This window comes from Takifugu flavidus, chromosome 20 (assembly GCF_003711565.1).
Source record: "Takifugu flavidus isolate HTHZ2018 chromosome 20, ASM371156v2, whole genome shotgun sequence".
Classification (NCBI taxonomy): domain Eukaryota; kingdom Metazoa; phylum Chordata; class Actinopteri; order Tetraodontiformes; family Tetraodontidae; genus Takifugu; species Takifugu flavidus.
Genome location: NC_079539.1, coordinates 10154524 through 10176177, shown reverse-complemented (window position 1 = coordinate 10176177; position 21654 = coordinate 10154524). Strand labels below are relative to the sequence as shown.

General features: G+C 41.6%; 4 protein-coding genes across 4 annotated transcripts in view; 1 reads left to right on the top strand and 3 right to left on the bottom strand.

Moving 5' to 3' along the window:
- Nucleotides 1-261: 261 nt before the first annotated feature.
- On the bottom strand, nucleotides 262-887 carry pmchl (pro-melanin-concentrating hormone, like). Its single transcript, XM_057018791.1, has one exon. It carries the CDS (start codon nucleotides 805-807, stop codon nucleotides 415-417), a length of 393 nt encoding a protein of 130 aa, XP_056874771.1. The 5' UTR covers nucleotides 808-887; the 3' UTR covers nucleotides 262-414.
- A 5827-nt stretch (nucleotides 888-6714) lies between these two features.
- On the top strand, nucleotides 6715-17206 carry spag8 (sperm associated antigen 8). The gene is made up of 6 exons (XM_057019763.1): nucleotides 6715-6917; nucleotides 7463-7592; nucleotides 7775-7820; nucleotides 8491-8611; nucleotides 9956-10012; nucleotides 16751-17206. Exons 1-6 carry the CDS (start codon nucleotides 6849-6851, stop codon nucleotides 16862-16864), a joined length of 537 nt encoding a protein of 178 aa, XP_056875743.1. The 5' UTR covers nucleotides 6715-6848; the 3' UTR covers nucleotides 16865-17206.
- On the bottom strand, nucleotides 11758-13333 carry LOC130517718 (bcl-2-like protein 1). Its single transcript, XM_057019761.1, has 2 exons — nucleotides 12620-13333; nucleotides 11758-12012 (listed from the first exon to the last, which is right to left on the bottom strand). The coding sequence occupies exons 1-2, from the start codon at nucleotides 13019-13021 to the stop codon at nucleotides 11839-11841; spliced, it is 576 nt and encodes a 191-aa protein (XP_056875741.1). The 5' UTR covers nucleotides 13022-13333; the 3' UTR covers nucleotides 11758-11838.
- Nucleotides 17207-20630: 3424 nt separating the features above from the next.
- The window catches only part of npr2 (natriuretic peptide receptor 2), a 44079-nt gene continuing 43055 nt past the window's right edge, over nucleotides 20631-21654 (bottom strand). Inside the window, exons 21-22 of the mRNA XM_057019758.1 lie at nucleotides 21451-21542; nucleotides 20631-21194 (exon numbers count right to left, since the gene is read on the bottom strand). Of these exons, the coding sequence (XP_056875738.1) occupies nucleotides 21132-21194; nucleotides 21451-21542 (155 nt within the window). The 3' untranslated portion in view covers nucleotides 20631-21131. The remainder of the gene's footprint in view (nucleotides 21195-21450; nucleotides 21543-21654) is intronic.

Genomic DNA, 21654 nt, shown 5'->3' with positions numbered 1-21654 from the left:
TCCGCAGCACTATTCACAGTGGAAGAGGAACTGACAAAAACAGTAAGTATTGGTGAATATGGAGGCTGTTGTATTGCGCAATAGGCTAAATTATTATGAACAGTGAAGGTTCCAGCCCAGTCCTAGTTCCTAAAACCCCTAATATTAACACTAAAGCTCATTAATAAGAAAAAGAAAACTCCCCCCCTTTGATGTAAATGAAACAACGCACCGAATCTTAACATCACCTTACTCAAGAGCAAATGGAAAGCGTGCACAAAGGATAATTCAGAATTGAATTTTATTGGTCACATCTGCAATAAGTTAGTTTTATAGATACGGTATACAGAATTTCGAGAAGGTTACAGCTCAGCGAAGGCCGGTAAGGATGTCTCAGTGGTCCACAGTTTTGGAGCTCAGATGGCCTGAGAGTGCTTAGACCTCCCAGCATGGCCGGTACACCCGTCCCACCATGCATTTCATTGCGTCCCTCCTCAGGATGGGAATGCTCAGTTCCTGGATGGCATCGGTGTGCGCTGTGGCCTGGTTGCTGCTGCCGGATCGCTTCTGGTAAAGTCCATTGTGGAGCGTTCTCCACAGACTGGGACCGGCAACCACGATGACCCTCTGCCCTCTAGGTTTGCTTGCAACGGCCAGATCTGCTTCATCCAGAGCACTCTCTAGCCCCTCTTCGCTCAGCAGTGAGGAGAAGGCTTCCTGTTCCAGGGAGTTGTCTTCAGCCTGGCCCATGGGCAATGCCGCTGACATCGAATAGCACTCGAACAAGAACGCTGCGGCAAAAATGACGGCCGTGATGGACTGTCTCATGGTGAGGATCTTCCAAGTACTGCGAAACCTTGGTGCTGAGGATGAGCTTCTTTCCAGTGTCCTTGCTTCCTCATTCTAACTCTCTGAAGAAATCGTGCTCTTTTATACCATTTCACATTACATTGGCCACATCACATTTTCTTTTTCTTCTTTAATCTCACATTCTCCTGTTGTGTTGAGGAAATAAACCAGAGGGATTAATTGCAGTTTGTTAGACCTCTTGCAGGGTTGAAGAGTGTTGTTTGCCATGAGAGTTAATCAAAGCTATCTTCTACTTGGAGGTGTATATTAGACATTTGGAGCTGAAACAGCAGGAATTCTTTGAGCTGTGTGATATCATCCCTTTAATCCTAAATTACTACCCTTTAAAACAACAAGATCGGATTACTGGACTGTCCAATGACAACGATGTCATCTTGTGCCATTGTTGCAAAGGTCTTCAAGAAGGGATTAATCCTGGGATTAACAGAAAAGAAACCGAAGAAATGATTCCAGAAGTACGTATGTGTTGTTGGCAGCAGCTTTCTGATGACGCAATCAAGTGTAACCAGAAACTTTCCACTTTCTTTTTGAAGAACATATGGGTAGACCCTTTCCTCAGTCTTTGAGGTGGAAGATGATGGCACTGCTGCATAATTGCTATCCCGTCCAATTAGGGTTACCAGATGGGTTCTGCAGACATGTCGCACACCTTGGTTTGCATAGGATGCATGAAAAATTGACTGTACTTTTGTAGATATCATTTGAGGTCCAGTGTGTTGATATATTTAGGCTTCAGATAACACAGGGTGTTTGAGGAAACCCAAACAAGGAAGAAACCCACAAATATTACACATCTGAACAAAGTTATTTGGTTGAGCACGCTTGAATGATTTACAGGCATAATTAGAGGGACAGTTCAAAATGTATTGGGCAGACATTTAATTTGGTTTTGTCTCATTGTGTATGGTTCTTTTTACTTTTACAATATGCAGTAGGGCCTTTCTGATACGTGCTGTGGAGCGTTTCCTTTTGAAAACCATGTCTGAGGTTTCTAAAAGTCTGGTATTCGAGACACATCTGCAACCTGTTTTTATTACTGTCTGAGAGGACTGTGCATGATTTTACTGTAGTCAGGCGGTTTTGCTTAAGTCTTATCGTTCATTCCAAGGTGTCCTGTGCTCACATGCATCTATGCTGGGATGAGTGGAATTTGTAACACAACGTCTCACTTAATGATAATTTTTATTTTTTTTAAATTTTATTTTTTTTTTTTTCTAATTTAATCATTTTTATTTCAACCAATTAAATCAAGATTAAGAAATGTAAAGGATTTGGGGGCTGTTAATACATTAAAACTGTAAGAAAAAGATCATTGAAGAGGCCACGTATTGACTGTCAAGATAAAAAAAACAACGCTGTGTGACACAACAGAACATCCAGATCTTCACACCACTTGATGTTGTGTTTGTATTTGCTTTATATAAATATTCATATACAGCAAATAAAGCCAATGCAAGGATAATAACATACAGAACTTTAAGAGAAAGAAACCTCCTCAACTGTACACTAATAAAGGTACTCATTCTTTACATTTCCGGCATTCAGATTACCAAGAAAGTAAAAAAATCCATGTTTGCACTGTGGTGTGAGTGCAGCAAGAGACTGTGTTATAGTATCATTGACAGTGTAAATCTATACTAAGAATGATTGTGAATGCTCAGAAGCCGCTGCCAGCTGACTACACTGAAGGGTGCCGACCCAAACAGGTCCAAGACCCGGGAGTGTGCTGCCATCCCATCACAACTGCTGCACTACTTATTATGATAGTAGGTGTGTTATTTCAGCTAGGCAAACAGTGGATGTCGCTGAATGTATTAACAAGCACAAATGAAATCAGTCTTTTGTAGTTCCAACGTGGAATCTCTCACTAGCTGATTCCAAAATCCGACCGCATTAAATCTCGGTTTAGGTTTTCTCACGGATGAGCTAAGGGTCTCCGTACCACAGCAGAGGCTGAGGAGCTCTATTTGACCTAACTAGAGGGTCTTAGTGAATAATCAGGGAATGTTCTTGAGCGTGAGTGACAATTTCTGGCACAAGTGACTGTGTTTGAACTACTTCTGAGTCTTTTGACCTTTAGAATTAGGACAGACAAAATTTGTAGCTTGGACCAGATGGCTGCCATGTTCACCCAGACGGAGACAAGGGGAGGAGTCCAAAGAAATCCCAGAAAGTGTGCATGATGGACACTGATCCAATTATAGGGCTGCTTATGTAAAGAGTTTATCGGAGATGAGAACTTGATGATGAGAAGAAGTGAGTGGGAGGAGTCTGGGATATGGAATACAAATCATTTAGGACCCATTCAGGCAATATAGCTCAAAGCATCAGTGCATCTTCCATTTATTCTTTATCAAATCAAAAGGCCAAAAGATCTGGAGAAACTGGAGCAGCCCGTAGATGTGACTGGGAGTCTAAATGAAATGTTTTTCCTATACAGCAACCCTGTAAGAAGATGGTGACTTTGAAAACACAACAAACAAACCAAAAGAGTATAGAAGATGGAATCTGAAGAAGCTAGAAAACGGATTCAATAAGAGAGCAGAATTTGAAAGATGAAAGCTGACTTTAGTTTTCTTATCCTCCTCTTAACAGCACATGCTGTCAGAGATGGTCCGTGGGTCAGTAGATCACTGCAGGTGATAATGAAAGGAAGAAAAAGATGAAAGAAGATGTTGAACTGTAAGTCTAACGCCCAAAATCAACCAAGGACGCGTAATAGTCGTTCCCAGCATTCACTCAGGCAAAGATACACACTGGGGACGTTCCTTCTTAAATCATACACACATTCTCTGCAAAGGAATTTTGAGTATCTAATGAGCCTAAAGCGTATTTGACTGGAAGATATTTGAGGTATTTCAATTATGTTTTTATGAACATTTGAACCCAAATAGCCCAAATATGAAACTGTTCAATTGTTGTATCCAGGGGAATGAATGTGTGATTGGCTCGTGACAACATATCCACGTCAGCTTAGCATTTTTGTTGTGATCACCACCGTAATTTACAGCTGATATAATTACACAGCACCAAAACAATGGGTGGTGTCAGTTAGTGAGCATAATAATTCACAGTTTGACTTTGGAGTCATTATTTATCTGACTGTGCTTTATGCTGAGGTGGTAGGTTGTTTCAGACATAGCGGCTGACACACAGAAAACGCTGCTGTCTCTCAGCAACAGACTCACCAGATCGTCTCCGTCTCATTTTCACAGCACAGTGTGATAAATTTAGCACCGTTAACAATGATATCAATAAACGACAGGAGCTCGTCATTGAGCAGGGCTTTAACAGTCCTGCTTGGAAAATGAATTGATTCTCCTTTTCTACCAAATTAAATATCGGGGCTTAATTTGTCAGCATGCTTGCTTCAAGTTTTTAATTGTTCTGAAAGCTGCAGCCTTTCCTGTACTTCAGGACTACTTCAAACAGACGTGTCAGGCGGAAAATTCTGTCAGCTCATTGGGGGATTGAAGCTATCTTTCTTTTTGCAATGAAATAATGAGGGTCCAAACTACTTTTGGACCACTCGACTGCAAGTTCAAGGTTTTTGAGTGCATGAATTAGTCTGCATTAGTTTCAGGATTTCAAGCTGTGCATTAGTCTCAGGGGAATTTGAAAGTCTTCAAATAGTTTAAAATATCAAAAAGTTGACTGACCCACATTTAAATGTAATATGTCATAAATAAGCAATAGCAAGAAGAGCAAGAAAATATATGGATCTATTCCAGGCATTAACACCATGAGACTATAGTGTGAATGACATATAGATTTCATGTAATATACACTTAAAAATATGATGTCAATATTAGTTTATCCAGGAGGTGAACTGTACATTAAAAATGATATACTGTATTTGGATATATTTGGATGGCACAGTCCTGCCTCAGAGCAAAAGCATTCCAATCCCCATGCAGGGGACTTTTCTCTGTGTGGAGTTTGTATGTTCTCCACGTGCCCTGTGGCTTTTCTCTGGACACTCTGGCTTCTCTCCACTGTCTAAAGATATGCGTTTATGGGACAGGTGAAGTGGCTAACTCAACTCACCCCCTGACCTCACAAGGGAGCAGTAGCTAAAAGAGGGACTGAAGGATTTATCCCGATCAGATGACAATGAATATAAGTTGTCTAGTCACAGTGTAAAAGAAACAAGTGTTTTACTCTCTTTTTAAAAGAAAATGACCAGTGAATCTCTAAATTCTTCAGGGAATTCTAAAAACATCAGTCACAATTTCTCCAACAGGAAACCGTGCCTTTACTCATTACATGGAAGATGACGTGAAATCACCAGGTTTTTCATTTTTTAGATCCCTCTTTTGGCCACTTTTCTATTCAGTGTTTTTAGGCACTCTTTGAATGAGGTAAGGAGCCCTTTTACGAGGGCCGCTGAACAGGAAGTGTCCCCAAATGTAATTTCCCCCCACATTTGAAACCACTTAAGACAGTACCTTCTGTCATTATGAGAACACTGATGTGAAACAAGTGTGGAAGGATTTAAAGAAAAAAGCACCCTTGTTTGATAAGGTGTCCTCCAGGCAGCCAGGGCTCCCATTAGGAGGTTGACTAAGGAGAAAAGTGTACTATGCCGAGGACATACGTCTGCCTTTCCTATACATACACAAACATAATGGCTTTATAGTCTTGTGTTGGATAACAGCACATTAACCATGTCAGCCTCTTAGTAATGAAAGAGGAAGAAGAAAAGAAAAGGAAAGAAAATGATCTGACTGGCAGTCAGTTACCATAACAACCTGCTTTCAATGGGAGGGAAACAAAAGAAAGTGTTGATTGGGTAAGTTGATGACTGGTCAGATCATAGCAGGAGTCTCACACCTTGCATATTTAGGATCACGATTTAGGATTATGATTTAGGATCATGATTTAGGATCATGATTTCATCCATAGCGTTCCCTTTAGTATGTGCTTCTGGGTTCACCAGAAAGACTGTGGTCATCAGGCTGCTCATTCATCATTTCTACTGTTAAAGGTGGGGTCTTAACTCTAGACTGGGAAAAAAGAGTTTCGATTTGATTTGATGATCGCTGAATATTATTATTATTATAACTATTTATTATTATTATTATTTTATTATTATTATTATTATTATTATTATTATTATTATTATTGTTGTTGTTGTTAATAACAACAACAACAATACTACTACTGCTAATAATGTATTACATCCCAGCTTGATGGGGAAAAGAAGCACATAAAAACCAGATGTAAAGGTATAAATCAGTTGTTTATTTGTTTCAAGTTAACAGAGGAAGATGAGAAATGTCAGGAAGTGGACCTGTTGGGAGCTGCAAAAAAATAAGCCAAATAACAAAACAAACTCCGTTGTGTCTTTCTCTCCTTCAGTCCTGAGCATTAGAACTAAAAGAACAAAAGAGCCTCAGTTTTTATAATTACCAAAATAAATTGGCAGACCCTCCTAAACCTAGAATAAGCTAATACAATTGTGCCTCACGTCCAGAGCAAGCTGGAATCGGGGTGAGCATCTATGCCTGGCCCACCACCGGGAGCTCCAAGCCAGCAGCCCGCACACAGACAGCCAGCCACATTATGTAGGAGAAAAACTGGCTTTTTCCACCTGTGATTCACAACCTCAGAACATCCATGGCAGAGAAGCACCTGTACGACACAACACTGGGAAGCAGAGCACAGAGGAGGGAGGAGGCGCATTAGCCTGGGGCCGTAACAAAGCCGGTGTTATATAATATAGACCATATATATACTGTATATATACCATAGAATTATTACATTTTCTTTTCTCTTATATAAACATGATATTTTGTACCAGGAAATATAACCAGACATGATACTATAACCTATAAAATAACATGTTTTATTCAAACAATGGATCATGTCTTTCTCTCTTTGGCCAGCGGATGGCCGTTGCCATGGAGACATGACTCGGCGCTGTGGCCTTGAGCTGTCGAGACAACTGCGAACCTGTAGATCAGAACAAGTTGCTTTCTCCAGTGATACAGCCCATAATGAACCGGCAGTCAGCAACAGTGCAGATGAAAACTCGAAATCCTGTTTGTGACAGTGAGAGAAGAGAGGTGAGTAGTTCTAGTTCACCTTTATACACGCCAGCTAACAGCAAAGCCTCAACACATGAACACATGTCACTCTCAAAAAAAAAACAGTAATAATTGTCAGGGTCAGCATCAATAACTTAATGGCTTTAAAAATATGACTGTTGCTCTGTTGTTGTGGCGCAGCCAAATGATGCAAACGCAGGAAACATAATGATAAGAAAAACAAACCAACAAACATAAAACAAATGCTACAGGAAAACGCCGCGAGATGAAAATGTTGCAATCACAGAAACTCAGCAGGAACAACAACTTACAAAACCCCCAAAACACCGACAAGAGAGAAATGCGGCAAATTCGCTCTGCAAAGGAAGCGCACCTTGCCTGTGGCATTTCAGTTAATTTGAGTAAACTTTAAGAATTTGTCTCTTTATTTATTTACCAACTCTTATGTTGGGCAAAAATCAGCTTAAAAATAGCATAATTTCAGATGATTTCAATATTTTTGTATTATACAACACATGTTTTTATTATTTATTAATCTGCAACCTGTGCGTCTCTTTATCTAGAAAACAAATGTGCATATCATGAGACATGGACACGTTGATCTTATAATAGACCCAGGATCCAAAATGGAAGCTCGTACTTCATACATGGCAGCTTATAGTCCTCCAAAGAGTCCAGAAGTGAGACTATGCGGTATGTGTTTTGATCTAATGGATTTCTGAACTGTGAAGCCATGACAAATGTTTCAGTGTAACCAAACACACATTTCTTCCACTGAAACATGTGCTTTCTTAATATTATTTAATCGGTAAATCTTAGTTCTTAATCTTAATCTGTTTTTATTTAGTCTTCTCTTTGCTTTTTCCACAACATAGGCACCAGGAGGGAACGTATGGTGAGATGTATTGCCCAGGAGTTAAGGTAAATAAGCTGTGATCTGGTTTTATTCTTAATAAATCAAGTCAGCAGGTGGATTGTTAAGGTAAAGGGTAATGCTGCTGGCCAGGAGGAAAGCAAACAAGAACAGCAACAAGTTGATGAAAATTGATGTACCGGTACTATTTATACATATTGGTTGCCTTGATTTCTAAATTGCAGCTATGGTGTTATTTCATATGGAGGCCAGTTCTCGTGAGCTTTCACCACAGATGTGGTTAGAACATCCCACACGTGCTAAGTGCTTGTGAAGAGTACAGAACATCAACGCTGTGATGACACCGGCGTACATCACATTTCCTGGACGTTTTAAATAACCGACCAGGCTGCTTCATTTGTTCCAGGTTCCTGTCCAGCTCGCAGCCCTTTTGCTGGCTGATTGCATGTTCTGTTAAGGCTCTGTTCTTCTCAGTGAAGGTCACAGACTGAAATGTTACATTCCATTTTACATTCATTTCATATTCACTGATGAAGCCTCAATAATCTCTGGATGGCAGCAAATGTCAAGGTGAACACAAAATGTGTCACGTGACTTTCAGAATTTAGTCAATAAAACAAGTTTGTCCATACTCAGGTGTCATGAATCAACCTACTGCAAGGTGTAATAATCATTTTATGCCAGATATTAAAGCTCATACCTTCCATGTTTCCACAGTGAGAAGATTCAACATGTGCAGAAAGAACCCGTTTCCAAGACTGAGTTCTGCTCCACAACTCAGAGGGACTTCTCTGTGCCGGGCTTTGTGCAAAAAGTACCAGAACTAACTGTAAATAGAGTAAGTACTGTAGATTATATGCTCTACTGATTCTTTATTGTCACCTGAAAATAAAATACTTTTGTTTTATACTGAAATGTTTTCAATTTTATTGTTGCTGTTTTTATTATTTTAGCGGTTTGCACAAGTGGTTACACATTGCTCTTTAATGCACCGGTATGTACAAATGAAATATTCAGTATTAGTTATGCGACACTAAAAAAGTATGCATGCACTGACATTTCCATGGTAATAAGCATATTAAGGTCATAAACGGTTCAGTTGGAAGCCCCTTTACATGATAGATTGAGTGACATCCCATCACATAAGATCGTAAATGGTACTAATGTTTTATCTGGGGATCTGATATAATGAATCAGCTGCTCTCTGTATTTATTATACAGGTTTTGTAAAATCTTCAGTTATTGATGAATGAGAAACAGTTAACAGACAGAAAAACACAAAGTTTCTGGTTACACTTGAGTGCGTCATCAGACAGAAAAACAAGGTTATGGGAACATAACCTTGAAAAAGAAGAGAGCCACTCTCTGTAGTAAAATAATATTTGTATATAAGGTCTTACAAAATGTAGCCTGGAGAGGTCATTTTCATTAAAAAAAACAAAACCCTAAGTATTCTGTGAGATATATATGAACGGAGTAAATACTGAAAAGTGGAAGCTTCAAGAGGTTCAAAAAGGTTGATGTCTAACTTGTATCTCACTCACATGGGAAGACACACTTCTGATATCCTGTGATCGCACAGATTTTGATTTAATAATTTCACTTTAGGAGATGAAGGGAGGAGAACAAATGGAGTATGGTTTGCCAGGAGGAATAAGACAGGAGCAGAGACTGGTTGTCCGAAGTAAAATTACAGTTTGATTATTTAGAAAACAACTTAAAACGCCGGTCAACACTAAACAACAAAGTGTTTGTGTTAACACAAACCAACAGAAAAGGCCACCACTCATGGGGGTGGAAAAAGCCACAAGAGAACCCAAACAATCAACTGAAAATACCTCCACACCTTGGGGGAAACCAACAATAATCAACACACGCCAAGATCTATCACAGGTTACAGCTAACGGTCAGCTATCCCCGTAAACAGCAACACACTTCCACCACCATGGGCCACCTTCTCTCGCTCTCCCTAGCTCTCGCTGGGCCACACCTCGTCTTCACTCTTCAGCAAATTAGGAGTAGCTGGGAGATTGAAGGTGGGATGATCACCTGGAGGAGTAGAGCGGAAAAGTCAGCAACAGATTGAAGCCACACAACGGCACTAAAGCCGTAACACTATTACTAAAGTTGTCTCAGAAAGTAGGTGAAGAGAAACTGAGTGACGCTGTGTTCTGTATTCCAGGATTATGAAACGGACCAAGCTATTACCTTTTGGAGTGAGAATTCCAAGTGGATCCAGGTTTGTCTGTTGGAAACTCTCCTATTTTTAATATACTATGACATAAAAGGTCACAGTGGCACTTGTGAAATGCTTCCACCAGTTTACCTAAATTCCAAGAAATTATCAGGGCTTTTGTTGTTATTGGTTTGATGACCTGACGGATGTCGGAAAGCAGAAACAGGGAGCTGGTTAGACTGAAAGGAAAGTTTAAGAAGAACTGCAACCAGTTTGGTGCTCTCAAACTCTAACTAACAAAATGTGCAGCAAAAACAGCAGTTGAGCAAAAAATACAGGGTATGAAGAGTCTTCTTAATGTATTTTGCCTTTAAATACCATATTTTCACGACTATAAGGCGCACCTAAAACACTGAGATTTTCTCAAAAATCGACGGTGCGCCTTATAATATGGTGCGCCTTGTGTGTGGACTGAGTTCCAAAATCTGCTGTGTGCCTTTGCTGGGAGCACTACGGTAAACGCTCTGCCCATCGATTAGCAGCACACCTACGCATAAGGATCCCCTAAAATGGCACCGGTCAAGCGACACGCATATGAGGCTTACTTTAAACTACAGGCCATCGAACATGTGGCTGAAAATGACAGTCGAGCAGCTGCAAGACATTTTAATGGAAATGAGTCCATGGTCAGAAAGTGGAGAAAAGAAGAAAGTGAATGAAAGTGAGGAAGACAAAGCTGAGTTTCCACGGGAACAAAGCAAGGTGGCCCGAGCTGGAAGACCGAGTGGAACAGTTGGTTGTCGAACAGCGAACAACTGGAAGGGGCGTCTCTACTGTCACCATTCGATAAAAGGCCAAAGCGATTGCTGAAGAAATGGACATTGAGCACTTCCAAGGAGGTCCGTCTTGGTGTTTTCACTTTATGAGGAGGCGGCATCTCTCCATATGTGCAAGGACAACTGTTGCGTAGCGGCTGCCTGTGGATTACCAGGAGAGGGCACCTACTGCCGCGACAAGCCACATCACCAACATGGATGAACCCGGTCGGTGAGTCCGATTCAGATGATGAAGAAGAGGAATTCGGGATGTTGGACAGTGAAATAGCGCAGCTGTTTAATTCAGATACAGAAGATGAAAACTTTGATGGTTTTGTGGCAGAAGAATGAATATTTTGTTTAATAAATGTGTCAAAACTCACTGTTTTACTTCCGTTTTTTTACTTTTTTACTGTATGTTTTAGCATGCGCCTAATAATACGGTGCGCCTTATGTATGTTTGTATGTACAGAAATAGCACCCGTAACTGAGACTGCGCCTTTTATTACAGTGCGCCTTATGGTCGTGAAAATACGGTATTGTACAGTATATCTGAGTCATTCCCATGTCATAACCAATTAGTTGTTGTATTGACTGATTTTTTTAAATAAAGCTGTCCCATGACAAAAGATATTAAACATATCCTCATGTTCTAAAAGAATCATGAAAAAGATCAAATGAAGCACAGTTATCTAGAGAAATGACCACAGTTAGGCAGAGGAAGCTATGAGGAGAGTTAATGGGACGCAGCTCGGAACATGAAGTCTTAAAATATGAACCGGGTCAGGAGGGGGTTCAGAAGCACAATCCCGACACAGAGGGAAACAGTCACACTTTGGTGTGTGGGAGTAGAGAAAGCTCTAGTTCTGACCATGCCTCAAACTCGGAGCCTCACCCCAAACACTCCAGGGTGAAACAAATGGTGAGGTCACGCTAATGATACGTGAATTACTGTATAATTGGTACAAAATCTCTGGAAAAAAAGTGCTTTTGAGTAATTTTAATTGTACAATAACTGCAAATTTACAAACATTAATTAAGTGAAACGCAACACAAGCAGGGTACTGACAGTCTCTATGACCAATAAGACATAAAGTTTGAAAATGCCTTACGTAATGTACCATAATTTTTTGTAACAATGATCAAAACACCAGCCAGCACCACCAGTCCGCCCAGTATCCATTTACGCCTGTCTTCCTGAGCTCTGTTTGTGCAGGCGTCTTCCCCATAAATGGTAACAAAGCAGTCCTGTAACAGAGACAAAGGTTCAGACAAAAACCAGACAAGGTGGTCAACTACAGCAGCATTAGCATGAAGGGAGGCTAAAGGAGAACTGGCATTGATGGGGACGGCTGACGGAAGCGCCAGGCGGCGTACAGCACGAAAGATGGGGAAATAAAATTAGCGGTGAAATTATTCTGATTTTATTTATGAGGAAGCAACAAACATTGTAAATGGTGGTGGGATTAACTGACATGTAAGTTTGAATTCTAGCTTGAATTCTAAATAAAGATTCTTTTTTTACACACCAAGGTTGCATGCCAACGTAAATTGCACAATTCTATTAATTTGAAAGGGAAAATAAAAAACGGATTATCTTGGAAAACCTGTCAGGTGAAGGGAGTCATTTTTCTTTCAAATCTTCATATAACACAGCTACTACACGGTATACTTTCAGTTACTTCAAACTTGAATTCTATTCAGAAAAAACACTATAAAACACTAATAAAATTCCACGAATCAACTCATGGCCATTAGTCATTCTAAAAAGAAAAAAAGGTTGTGTTTGGGTCATCAATTCTCTAACTGCGGCACAAAGGAAGCTGTATTTTGAGTCTCTCTCCTTTATACTCACCCATCCTCCTTGACTCTCGATCCATGGATTAATCCGTTGGTCCAGGTAATCTGTCATCCAGTCTGCAACGTGGCAAACTGGTTCACTTGCGCCGCCCTCGAAAGATTGCACATAAGTGGCGCCGCCCACGACAAAAAGACCTACAACTGTTCCCCAGTTGATTTCATCTCTGAACATGTCGTCCATCACCTTGTTAAAACCTGCCTTGTTCCTAGTCACGGCGACGTATGGGGAGAGGTCACCCGCTTGCTCCATAAAGTCCTGCTCGTACTTGTTTGCCATGCTCCGAAGAACTGCATTCAAAGCCTCTCTGCCAGTACCTGCGGGTGGAGACACAGTGCCTGGGTATTTCTGAGAGAGTTTGTAGATTAAATAGTTCTCTACCAGCTCTCTATTAGACATGATTCACTCTAGTAGGGACTGGAATGCAATAATTCTGATTAGCAGAGTTCAGGACAGGATGTTGGTCAGGACACGATAAGAGTTCAATTGTCTTTAAATGTGACAACTGTAGCTCTTCACAACACACTGCCTTGAACAGTATTTCCTTCGATAGTGTTTGTCTTCAAAGTTGGTCCACACCAGCAGTGGGGGAAGATGTAATATACAACATATTTTGCTTTGAATCAATGTGCCATTGATCCTTGGAAGATCAAAGTGTCTTTGATCGTTACCCACTTCCGTTGGGTAACGTAATGCGTCATTTCCTGTCTTCTCAATAGTTCGTTGGTGCACTGTGCAGGGTGTGTATTAAATTCACTTTATTTAAAATTGAATACTCGGGAAATTCTAGTCACTCGATAACAACAGGGAGAAATAGTCCATATTAAACAAATACAGGATTATTAGCATTAGCATGGCCTCACCAACACGGTGTCTTTGTCTGTTCAGTTTGTGAAATGTTTAGTTACTTCTCTGCCTCCATTTATGAAGGGAATACGTGCAGAAAGTGTAGTTTATTAATGCTTCTGGAGGCGAGACTTAGTGAATTTGAGACTCGGTTCCGCAGCTTGGAGTTAGCTGGAGTTGCGTCAGGTAGCCAGGAGAAGCTAGCTGCCGCGGAGCCGCCTAGCGTAGCTACAGCTAGCGGTCCCCCGGCAGCAGCCGGCTAGCCGAGCGGCTGGGAGACGGTTCGCAGGAAGCGTAGCCCCAAAACAAAGGCCCACGGTGCCACCACCCGCTTCCCGTGGCTAACCGCTTCCCCCACTCGGCGACACACCCGCTGAGAAACCGACCCTGGTAATTGGCGACTCTGTTTTGCGCTACGTGAAGCCGACTCCAGCGACCATAGTTAAGAGCATTCCGGGGGCCAGAGCGGGCGACATAGAAGCAAATTTAAAGCTCCTAGCGAGAAGTAAACGTAAATTTGGTAAAGTTATTATTCACGTCGGAGCAAACGACACCCGGCTTCGTTAGTCGGAGGTCACCAAAATTAACATAGAGTCGGTTTGCAACTAAAACGATGTGGGACTCCGTAGCATTCTCTGGTCCCCTCAGCAATCTGGCCAGCGATGAGATGTTTAGCCGCATGTCGTCGCTCCGTCGCTGGCTGTCACGGTGGTGCCCCGATAACCAGGTGGCCTTTGTAGACAATTGGAGCACTTTTTGGGGAAAACCTGGTCTGATGAGGAGAGACGGTGTCCATCCCACACGGGATGGTGCCTCTCTCATTCCTAGTAATTTGGCTAATTTTATTAGACCCAAAGTGACCTGACAATCCAGGGTCCAGACCAGGATGCAGAGTTGTGGTCTTACACACCTCTCTGCTGCTTCCTTAGAACCCTCATCCACCAACAATAACATATTTAACACTATAGAGGTAGTCTCTGTTCCACGGTTAAAAGTTCACCAAGCACAGAGCAGGGGAGCGGTCAATCACCATAATCTTATTAAAATTAATACTAAAGCACAAGCTGGAGAAACTAACATCATAATTAAATGTGGACTATTAAATATTAGATCTCTTTTGTGTAAATCCCTTTTGGTACATGACCTGATAGCGGATCATCACATTGATTTATTCTGTCTTACTGAGAGCTGGCTTCAGGAGGAGGAGTATGTGAGCTTAAATGAATCTACTCCTCCTACCCATCTTAATTATCATATTCCTGTGTTACTGGTCGAGGAGGGGGAGTGGTGCAATCAATCACTCCAAGTTATTAATTAATCCTAGACCAAAACATGGTTCCAGTTCATATTAAAGCCTGACTCTTGGCATCACCCATCTGAACATAAAAGCCACTTCTGTTTGTAGTTGTATATCGGCCCCCTGCTGGGCCACATTCAGAGTTCCTGTCTGAGTTCTCTGAATTCTTATCTGACTTGGTCCTCAGAACAGATAGAGTCATATTTACTGGAGACTTTAACATCCATGTAGATGTTATAAATGGCTTCATTTCATTACTTGAGTCAGTTGGTTTCCTTCAACAGATAAATCAGCCAATTTATAGCTTCAACCACACCTTAGATCTAGTTCTGACCTAAAGCTGACCTATTGCCAGACTGAAGGACGGCAGGTATGCTTCATCAGCACCAGTTCTACCATAAACAAGGATACTGTACTCCACACTACACCATTTCCTAACCAACCTGACTGAAGTGCAGAACAACTGGAACAGTTTGGCTTCATCACATTTTGTCCTTTTTCAGTCATATTTCTTTTCCACTATGTCCCTTTCGGGGTCATGGGGAGGGTGTTTCGAGCTTATCCCACTGTGACTGTGAGCATTTGGGTTCAGTAACTTGGGTGCTCATGCTCATGGGTACCTTGGTGATGTCCTGAAGGTGTCCCCCTACTACCAGAACGCCTTCCATGTTTTGTCCGGGCAAGACCTGGGAACCGGACGCTACTCAACCCAGTCCCCTGCAGACCGAGCTACAGCCTTGCTGGTTTTAGCTGTATCCTTTTTTTATTTGATGTGACTAAATGTGTGACTGGTATTTCTGGATCACGACAAATCAAAATACCTGTCTTTAAGAAACAAAATAGTAAAGAACAGTCTTTGCTACATGAAATGAAGCAGCCTAGTTATTTATAATCAAAACAGCTACATCTTACAGCCTGGCTAAAAATTGTCTTTCTAACCACGGAAATACCTTCACTAACCTTTTTTCCACTGTTGAAGTGGTCTTTGTGTTTATTTTGTGTGTACCCTCCTGTTCTGAAATTGAGTTAAATCAAGATGTGAATTATCTTTCCATCTGGTGCCCAGTAATGTATATTCCTCTAAATGCTCTTTTTCCAGTAATGTAATTGGAGGCTGTTGACTGCTTTTATACAAGGAAAGAAAATGAAGGAGAGGAGCCTCTGGCTTCTTCTGATCGGGAAACCGTCACCATTTATGATAAAAAGGTTGCCTACATCAGTAAAAAAAGATGCAGCCATGAGGATGTGTACATACACTTTGTGTCCTTACATATGTGTGAGATTACCTTTTTGCACTGTGGAAAATGTCTTATTATTTAACAAAGGTGTAGGGTTTTTTAAAAAAAAAATCAGACACAGTTGTATCTTGCTTCTTATTTATCCTTCCTTTTAGGTTCAAACGACCTGAAACATGAGAGAAACAAATGAGGCAAAGACAACAGTTTTGAATTTTACTTGCAAGGAGAACGGGAAGATGTGCTCAGTTACAGATCTCCAACACATTCTGACGCACACCTCCCGCCATCCTTCTTTTATTGAGATTAGGAGGTCCCTAGTTACATAGAATTCACATGTGTCTAAGGAAGGGGGAAAACACAAGATAGCAGGTCCCAAACAAAGCAAAAGACTGTAAATCATAATGGTGAGATTATACGTAGGTCTTCACTGATTTGATTAGCTTAGCTCGCACACAGCACATTCTTCCATATCAGACAGATTAAAAGAACACCTCCTGGGTCAGGCCCTGCAGCTCTATCTCCAGTCAATGTCACTTCCCCACAGCAGCTGCATTTCTGTCGCCCTTGACCAGAGAAGTTCAAGTTGACACATCAAGCATCATGAACATTAAGCATTAGCAAATAATAAGAAACATTAAGTAATGAATAACAATATAACAAGAATAAAGAATATAAAAAGGTAAAAGCAAATAAGAGATAACTTTACTATGATGGATCTAACACTTCCTCTGTTGTTCTGCATCACAGGGTGTAACAGCCATACAGAACCCCAGAGAACCCTTCAAGAAGTCCTCCATGTTCAGCACACCCATCAGCCAGAGGCTGGATGAAATCGATCCACAGTACAACAACTTAGACTGAGTCTTACCTTTCACATTATGAGACATCTACATCCCTTTATGAAAATGTAACAAACATATAGCAGATTCTCAGCTGTGGTGAGGACTGGCTAGACTTCAGCCTTGCCAAACCTTTTCCCAGCATTTATTACAGGATCTGCTGAGACAATTACCCTGTATTGTATGTTTGGAGGTTTTATGTATGTAGCAAAAAGCTTTTACATTTTTACAGTTGCAACATCATGCCGGGAAGTTTTGTGACTAGTTGGGAAGAAGTCAGACACTAAAAGAAAGAAAACATATTCTAAAAACCACTTCAGTAATTCTAAAGTAACAGAATAAAGGTCTGCTCTAAACACTGTTATATACACGTGCGTGATTCATTTAAGTGGCAGATAAACCTGACAGTTAACATCTATGTACAGTATCCTCCATCTAACCTTCGTCATTCTCCACACCAGCAGCACTGACGGTGTGCCAAGCTTAAGCATCATTCCCAGAAGTTGACACATCACCAAAAACAGGTTTAAAAAAGAACTAATTTCTTCAACATTCCACAAATTGACAGTAAAAAAAAAGTGTTACCTTTGTTCAGATCACATAGTTGCCACATTGTTGTCATGATTTCTATATTTCCCATTTAGGTATATTTCTTTGCAAAAATGTTGTTTTTATTAGCTGAAAGATGTTTTAGAACAAAACAAATAGAATGTCCCCCCTGCATCAGGTAAATATTCCTGTCCTTAGAGAAAATGATATCAGGACTAATCTGTTATTCACTTCACTGCAATACCTGAAACATAAGCATAATGTTGCACACTTGAGATTCAGCCATACTAGCTGACTGCATATTTGCTCTGTCAATCACAACACTTTCAGACACTGCCGATCCTCTCTAAGCTTTCCCAGTAAGTGGTAGCTATGGCAACAAGTAATTCTATCATATATTTATGCAGCTGCACTAGTCCAGACATTTCATTATCTCCCAGGCTCAACTAACACTAAACATAAGGTGTTACAGACAGCTTTTATTTAAAATTACAAAAAAAAAGACAAGGCAATTGCATTTTCTTTTATTTTGCTTTTTTTTTGTCTGCCCTTAAGCATATATACATGAAAGTATAGTATGCAGCATATGAATAAGTGTATGTGGCCAGTGTGGGTTATAAGCTCAAAAGCCTTAAATATATATTCATCAAGAATTATCCAGGCAGTCTTACAGCAAACTAATCTTTTTTGTTCACAATCTTTCTGAAACTGTACTGTTTTCAACACTTTTCACCATAATTTGGAATATTACAAATACAGGGACCCCCTTCCTGTTGTTACATGTGTGAATAACAGCTGCAAGAACCTTATGATTGGGGTGTCTGTTATATATCTACACAATATATATGCAAACAACACTATGATAATGAAATAATAAAATGACTACGGCTTTAAAAGAGGCAATCATGGGGCATGCTGTGGCACGAACAGGTGCTGCTGGCCTGACTGACTGGGAGAAAATGGATGGTAATTACAGCCCTGCAGGAGAGGTAGATTTTCTTCTGTCCAGCTAAAAATAACACATGCAGACACACAAGCAAAAATGGCAAGGAAAAACTCCCCTTTAACAGGAAGAAACCTTGAGCAGGACCAGGCTCATGTAGGGGGACCCTCCTGCTGATGGCCGGCTGGGTAGAGAGAGATGAGAATGCTTGGCCCTTCAGACTCTGGGGACCACAAGTAAACCAGCATTCTGAGAATGGAATGACATCGCCCCCAACACACACACATTCCCCAGAGACTTCCTCCAGCTCTTTGAGGAGGAACGCTCCCAGGCCAGCCCAAGAGAATAGTCTCTCCAGCATGTCCTGAGACTGCCTCAGGGCCTCAGGGCCTGCTTGGAACATCTCCTTGTGGTGGCTCGGGCATCTGTTTCAGACGCCTCCCCATTGACAGCTCAGTCCCTCTCTAAGGGAGCACCCAGCCACCCTGCGAAGGAAACTTGGTTGGTATAGAGGATGGTATAGAGCTTGTCCAGTTTTCCGCATTGTTTCTCCTGGGGGTTCTACTATCCCTACAGCTGGAACACATCCTCCGGTCCCCCTTTGTAAAAAGAGATACCACTGTTCCCGACTGTCACGCAATGTTGCAGAGGCGTGTCAACCAGGACAGCCCTATCTCCAGAGACTTGAGGTACTCAGGGCGGATCTCATTCACCCCCAATGCCCTGCCACCAAGGAGCTTGCTAAGTAGCTCAGTGACTGAGGCTTAGGTGATGGCAGAGTCCTCCTCAGAGTTTTCAGCCTCTACTTCTTCAGCTCAAAGCTGTAATGGAGGCAGAAAACATGGACCACTCTGACTCAATGTCCCCAGCCTCCCTCAGGATCTGGGTGAAGCTCTTCCGGATGTGGGAGTTTAAGACCTCCATGGCTGAGTGCTCAGCCAGATGTTCCCAACAGACCCTCACAACAAGTTTAGGTCTGCCAGGCGTCTTCCCTGCCAGCGAATCCAACTCACCACCAGGTGGTGATCCATTGACAGCTCAGCCCCTCTCTTTATCCGAGCATCCAAAACATACGGCCAGAGGTTAGATGAGACAACAAAGTTAATAACTGATCTTTGGCCCAGGGTGTCCTGGTGCCATGAGCACTGATAGACACTCTTATGCATGAGCATGGTGATTGTTATGGACAAGCTGTGATGAACACAGAAGTCTGATAACAAAACATCACTCAGTTTCAGGTCAGGGAGGTCGTTCCTCCCAATACACCCCTTCAGGTGTCGCTGTCATTGCCCACATGGGCAAGTCCACCAGTAGAACTATGGGGACCCCAGTCGGAGCACTATCAAGCACCCCTCTACTATTCTGTGTTGCTGTTCAGCCTGTGGACATAAACAACAGCAAGAGACCTGTGCCCGACTCAAGAGTGCAGGGAAATAACCCTCTTTTCACGTTAGTAAATTCCAACACATGGCGGCTGAGCCGGGGAGCTATGAATAAGTCTAGACCAGCCTGCCGCCACTCTCCCTGGGCAACTCGACAGTAGTGGAGATTCCAGCCCCTCTTAAAGAGCTGGGTTCCAGTGCCAATGATGTGTGGGGAGGTGAGCCCAACTATCTCTAGCCGGTACCACTCAACCTCCTGCACAAACTCAGGCTACTTCCCCCAAAGCGAGGTAACATTCCATGTCCCTATAGTCAGAGGTTTAACCTTAGGATTGGGTCGTCGAGGCCTCCTGCCATGACTGCCGCCCAAACCACTTTGCACCTGCCCCTAATGGATGTTCCTGCGGGTGGTGAGCCTACAGGAGGTTGGGCCCACATCACCATTTCAGGCTGTGCCCAGTGGGCATCCAGTGGGCACAGACTCGGCCACCAGGTGCTTGCCTGAGAGCCCCAACCCCAGGGGTGGCTCCAGAGTGGGGCCCTGGTAATGCCAATCTGGAAGACATAAACAACCTCGATTTTGTTATCTCCATGATTGGCTGGTGAACCACCCTTAGTCTGGCCCGTCACCGAGAACCTGTTTGCCATGAAAAGCCCTACCAGGAGCATAACAGCCCTAGACAACCTAGCTCCCAAGATCATTAGGGCACACAAACCCCTCCACGGCAAAGGTGGTGGTTCAAGGAGGGGTCTCTAAATACGTTTTCCAAAATGTTACTTGATTTAATACATCCAAATATTGGTTAATTAGTGACTTTAAATTGGCAGTAGATGTGAATGTGAGTATAGAGTGTTTATCTCTGCCCTTTAACCTTGGTTGCTGTAACCCAAACAAAATTGAAAAGGCCAGTCCATAATGGAAAAAAAGAGTATTTTATTTTCCTTGCTGAACAAAATATCTTACAGTATCTTAGATATACATATATACATATTATCTTGTACTGTGTAACACTGTCAATGAAACCCTGACATCATTTGTAATACTGTGCCAAAAACTTGAACGGACATTTTGAGGAAATATTAATATACTTTCAAACACATTATACAAATCTTATAATAGAAAGCACAGAAAAATAAGAATTTATCAGTGAAAAGTACTCACTCTTAGGACAAAACTCCCTACAAAAACAGCTTCTACCTTTTCTCCCTCATTTTTTGCAATTATGGAATGCAGGTCATAAATATACCTGGACTTCCCGCTCTGGTTCTTTTTTTTGTCACATGGTGCCATTCTTCTTTCCTCTGTGTGTAAATCACCAAAAATGACTTATTCTAGAACAAATAAAAGTAAAAACGGCTGTGCCATAGGAGCTTCTGCTGTCCCTTCTTCTCCTGCAATAAAATTAGCCGGATACTCAAATAACATATACATCAGTCTTCTCCCCAAGAAGCCAATACGTTCTCATTTTGCCTTTGCCCTGGAAAAACACAGAAATCAATAGGTTAATCAATGCAGATGTTGGGTGTCCTCTATTAGTCTGCCCTTCATTTACGGGTGACCCTGATGGTTACTTCAGCTCTGTCTGCATTACATCAATCGCCATATACAATAATCTGAAGAAAATCTTGTACATTCCACTAATTAACATTTATAACATATACATGTACAGTATATGTACATGTATATTTATAGTTCTCTGTGTCTGTTTCTAAAACAAAATAAAAGGGTCTTACCTTCATTTCAACGTCTCCTCTTAACTGAAGGTCAAAGTAACCAAACTCATCCAGCACTTCTTTGGTTGCTGAGGACACGTGAATCTTTAAGGCTGAAAAAACAACAAGAAAAACAGCAGACACTCAGCATTTATACTGGATGGTCAATGACAGAAGAGACTAAATCTTCATTATTTCTGCACAGTATTTGCATTTTCAGTTTTA

What these genes read in the sequence shown, in the direction of transcription:
- spag8 (XM_057019763.1), top strand. Translation starts at nt 6,849, where the DNA reads ATGAACCGGCAGTCAGCAACAGTGCAGATGAAAACTCGAAATCCTGTT. An exon ending in TGTATTGCCCAGGAGTTAAG is followed by an intron (nt 7,821 to 8,490) that starts GTAAATAAGCTG and finishes ATGTTTCCACAG; the next exon opens with TGAGAAGATTCAACATGTGC. An exon ending in CAGAACTAACTGTAAATAGA is followed by an intron (nt 8,612 to 9,955) that starts GTAAGTACTGTA and finishes TCTGTATTCCAG; the next exon opens with GATTATGAAACGGACCAAGC.
- pmchl (XM_057018791.1), bottom strand. Translation starts at nt 807, where the DNA reads ATGAGACAGTCCATCACGGCCGTCATTTTTGCCGCAGCGTTCTTGTTC.
- LOC130517718 (XM_057019761.1), bottom strand. Translation starts at nt 13,021, where the DNA reads ATGTCTAATAGAGAGCTGGTAGAGAACTATTTAATCTACAAACTCTCT. An exon ending in TCGAGAGTCAAGGAGGATGG is followed by an intron (nt 12,013 to 12,619) that starts GTGAGTATAAAG and finishes TCTCTGTTACAG; the next exon opens with GACTGCTTTGTTACCATTTA.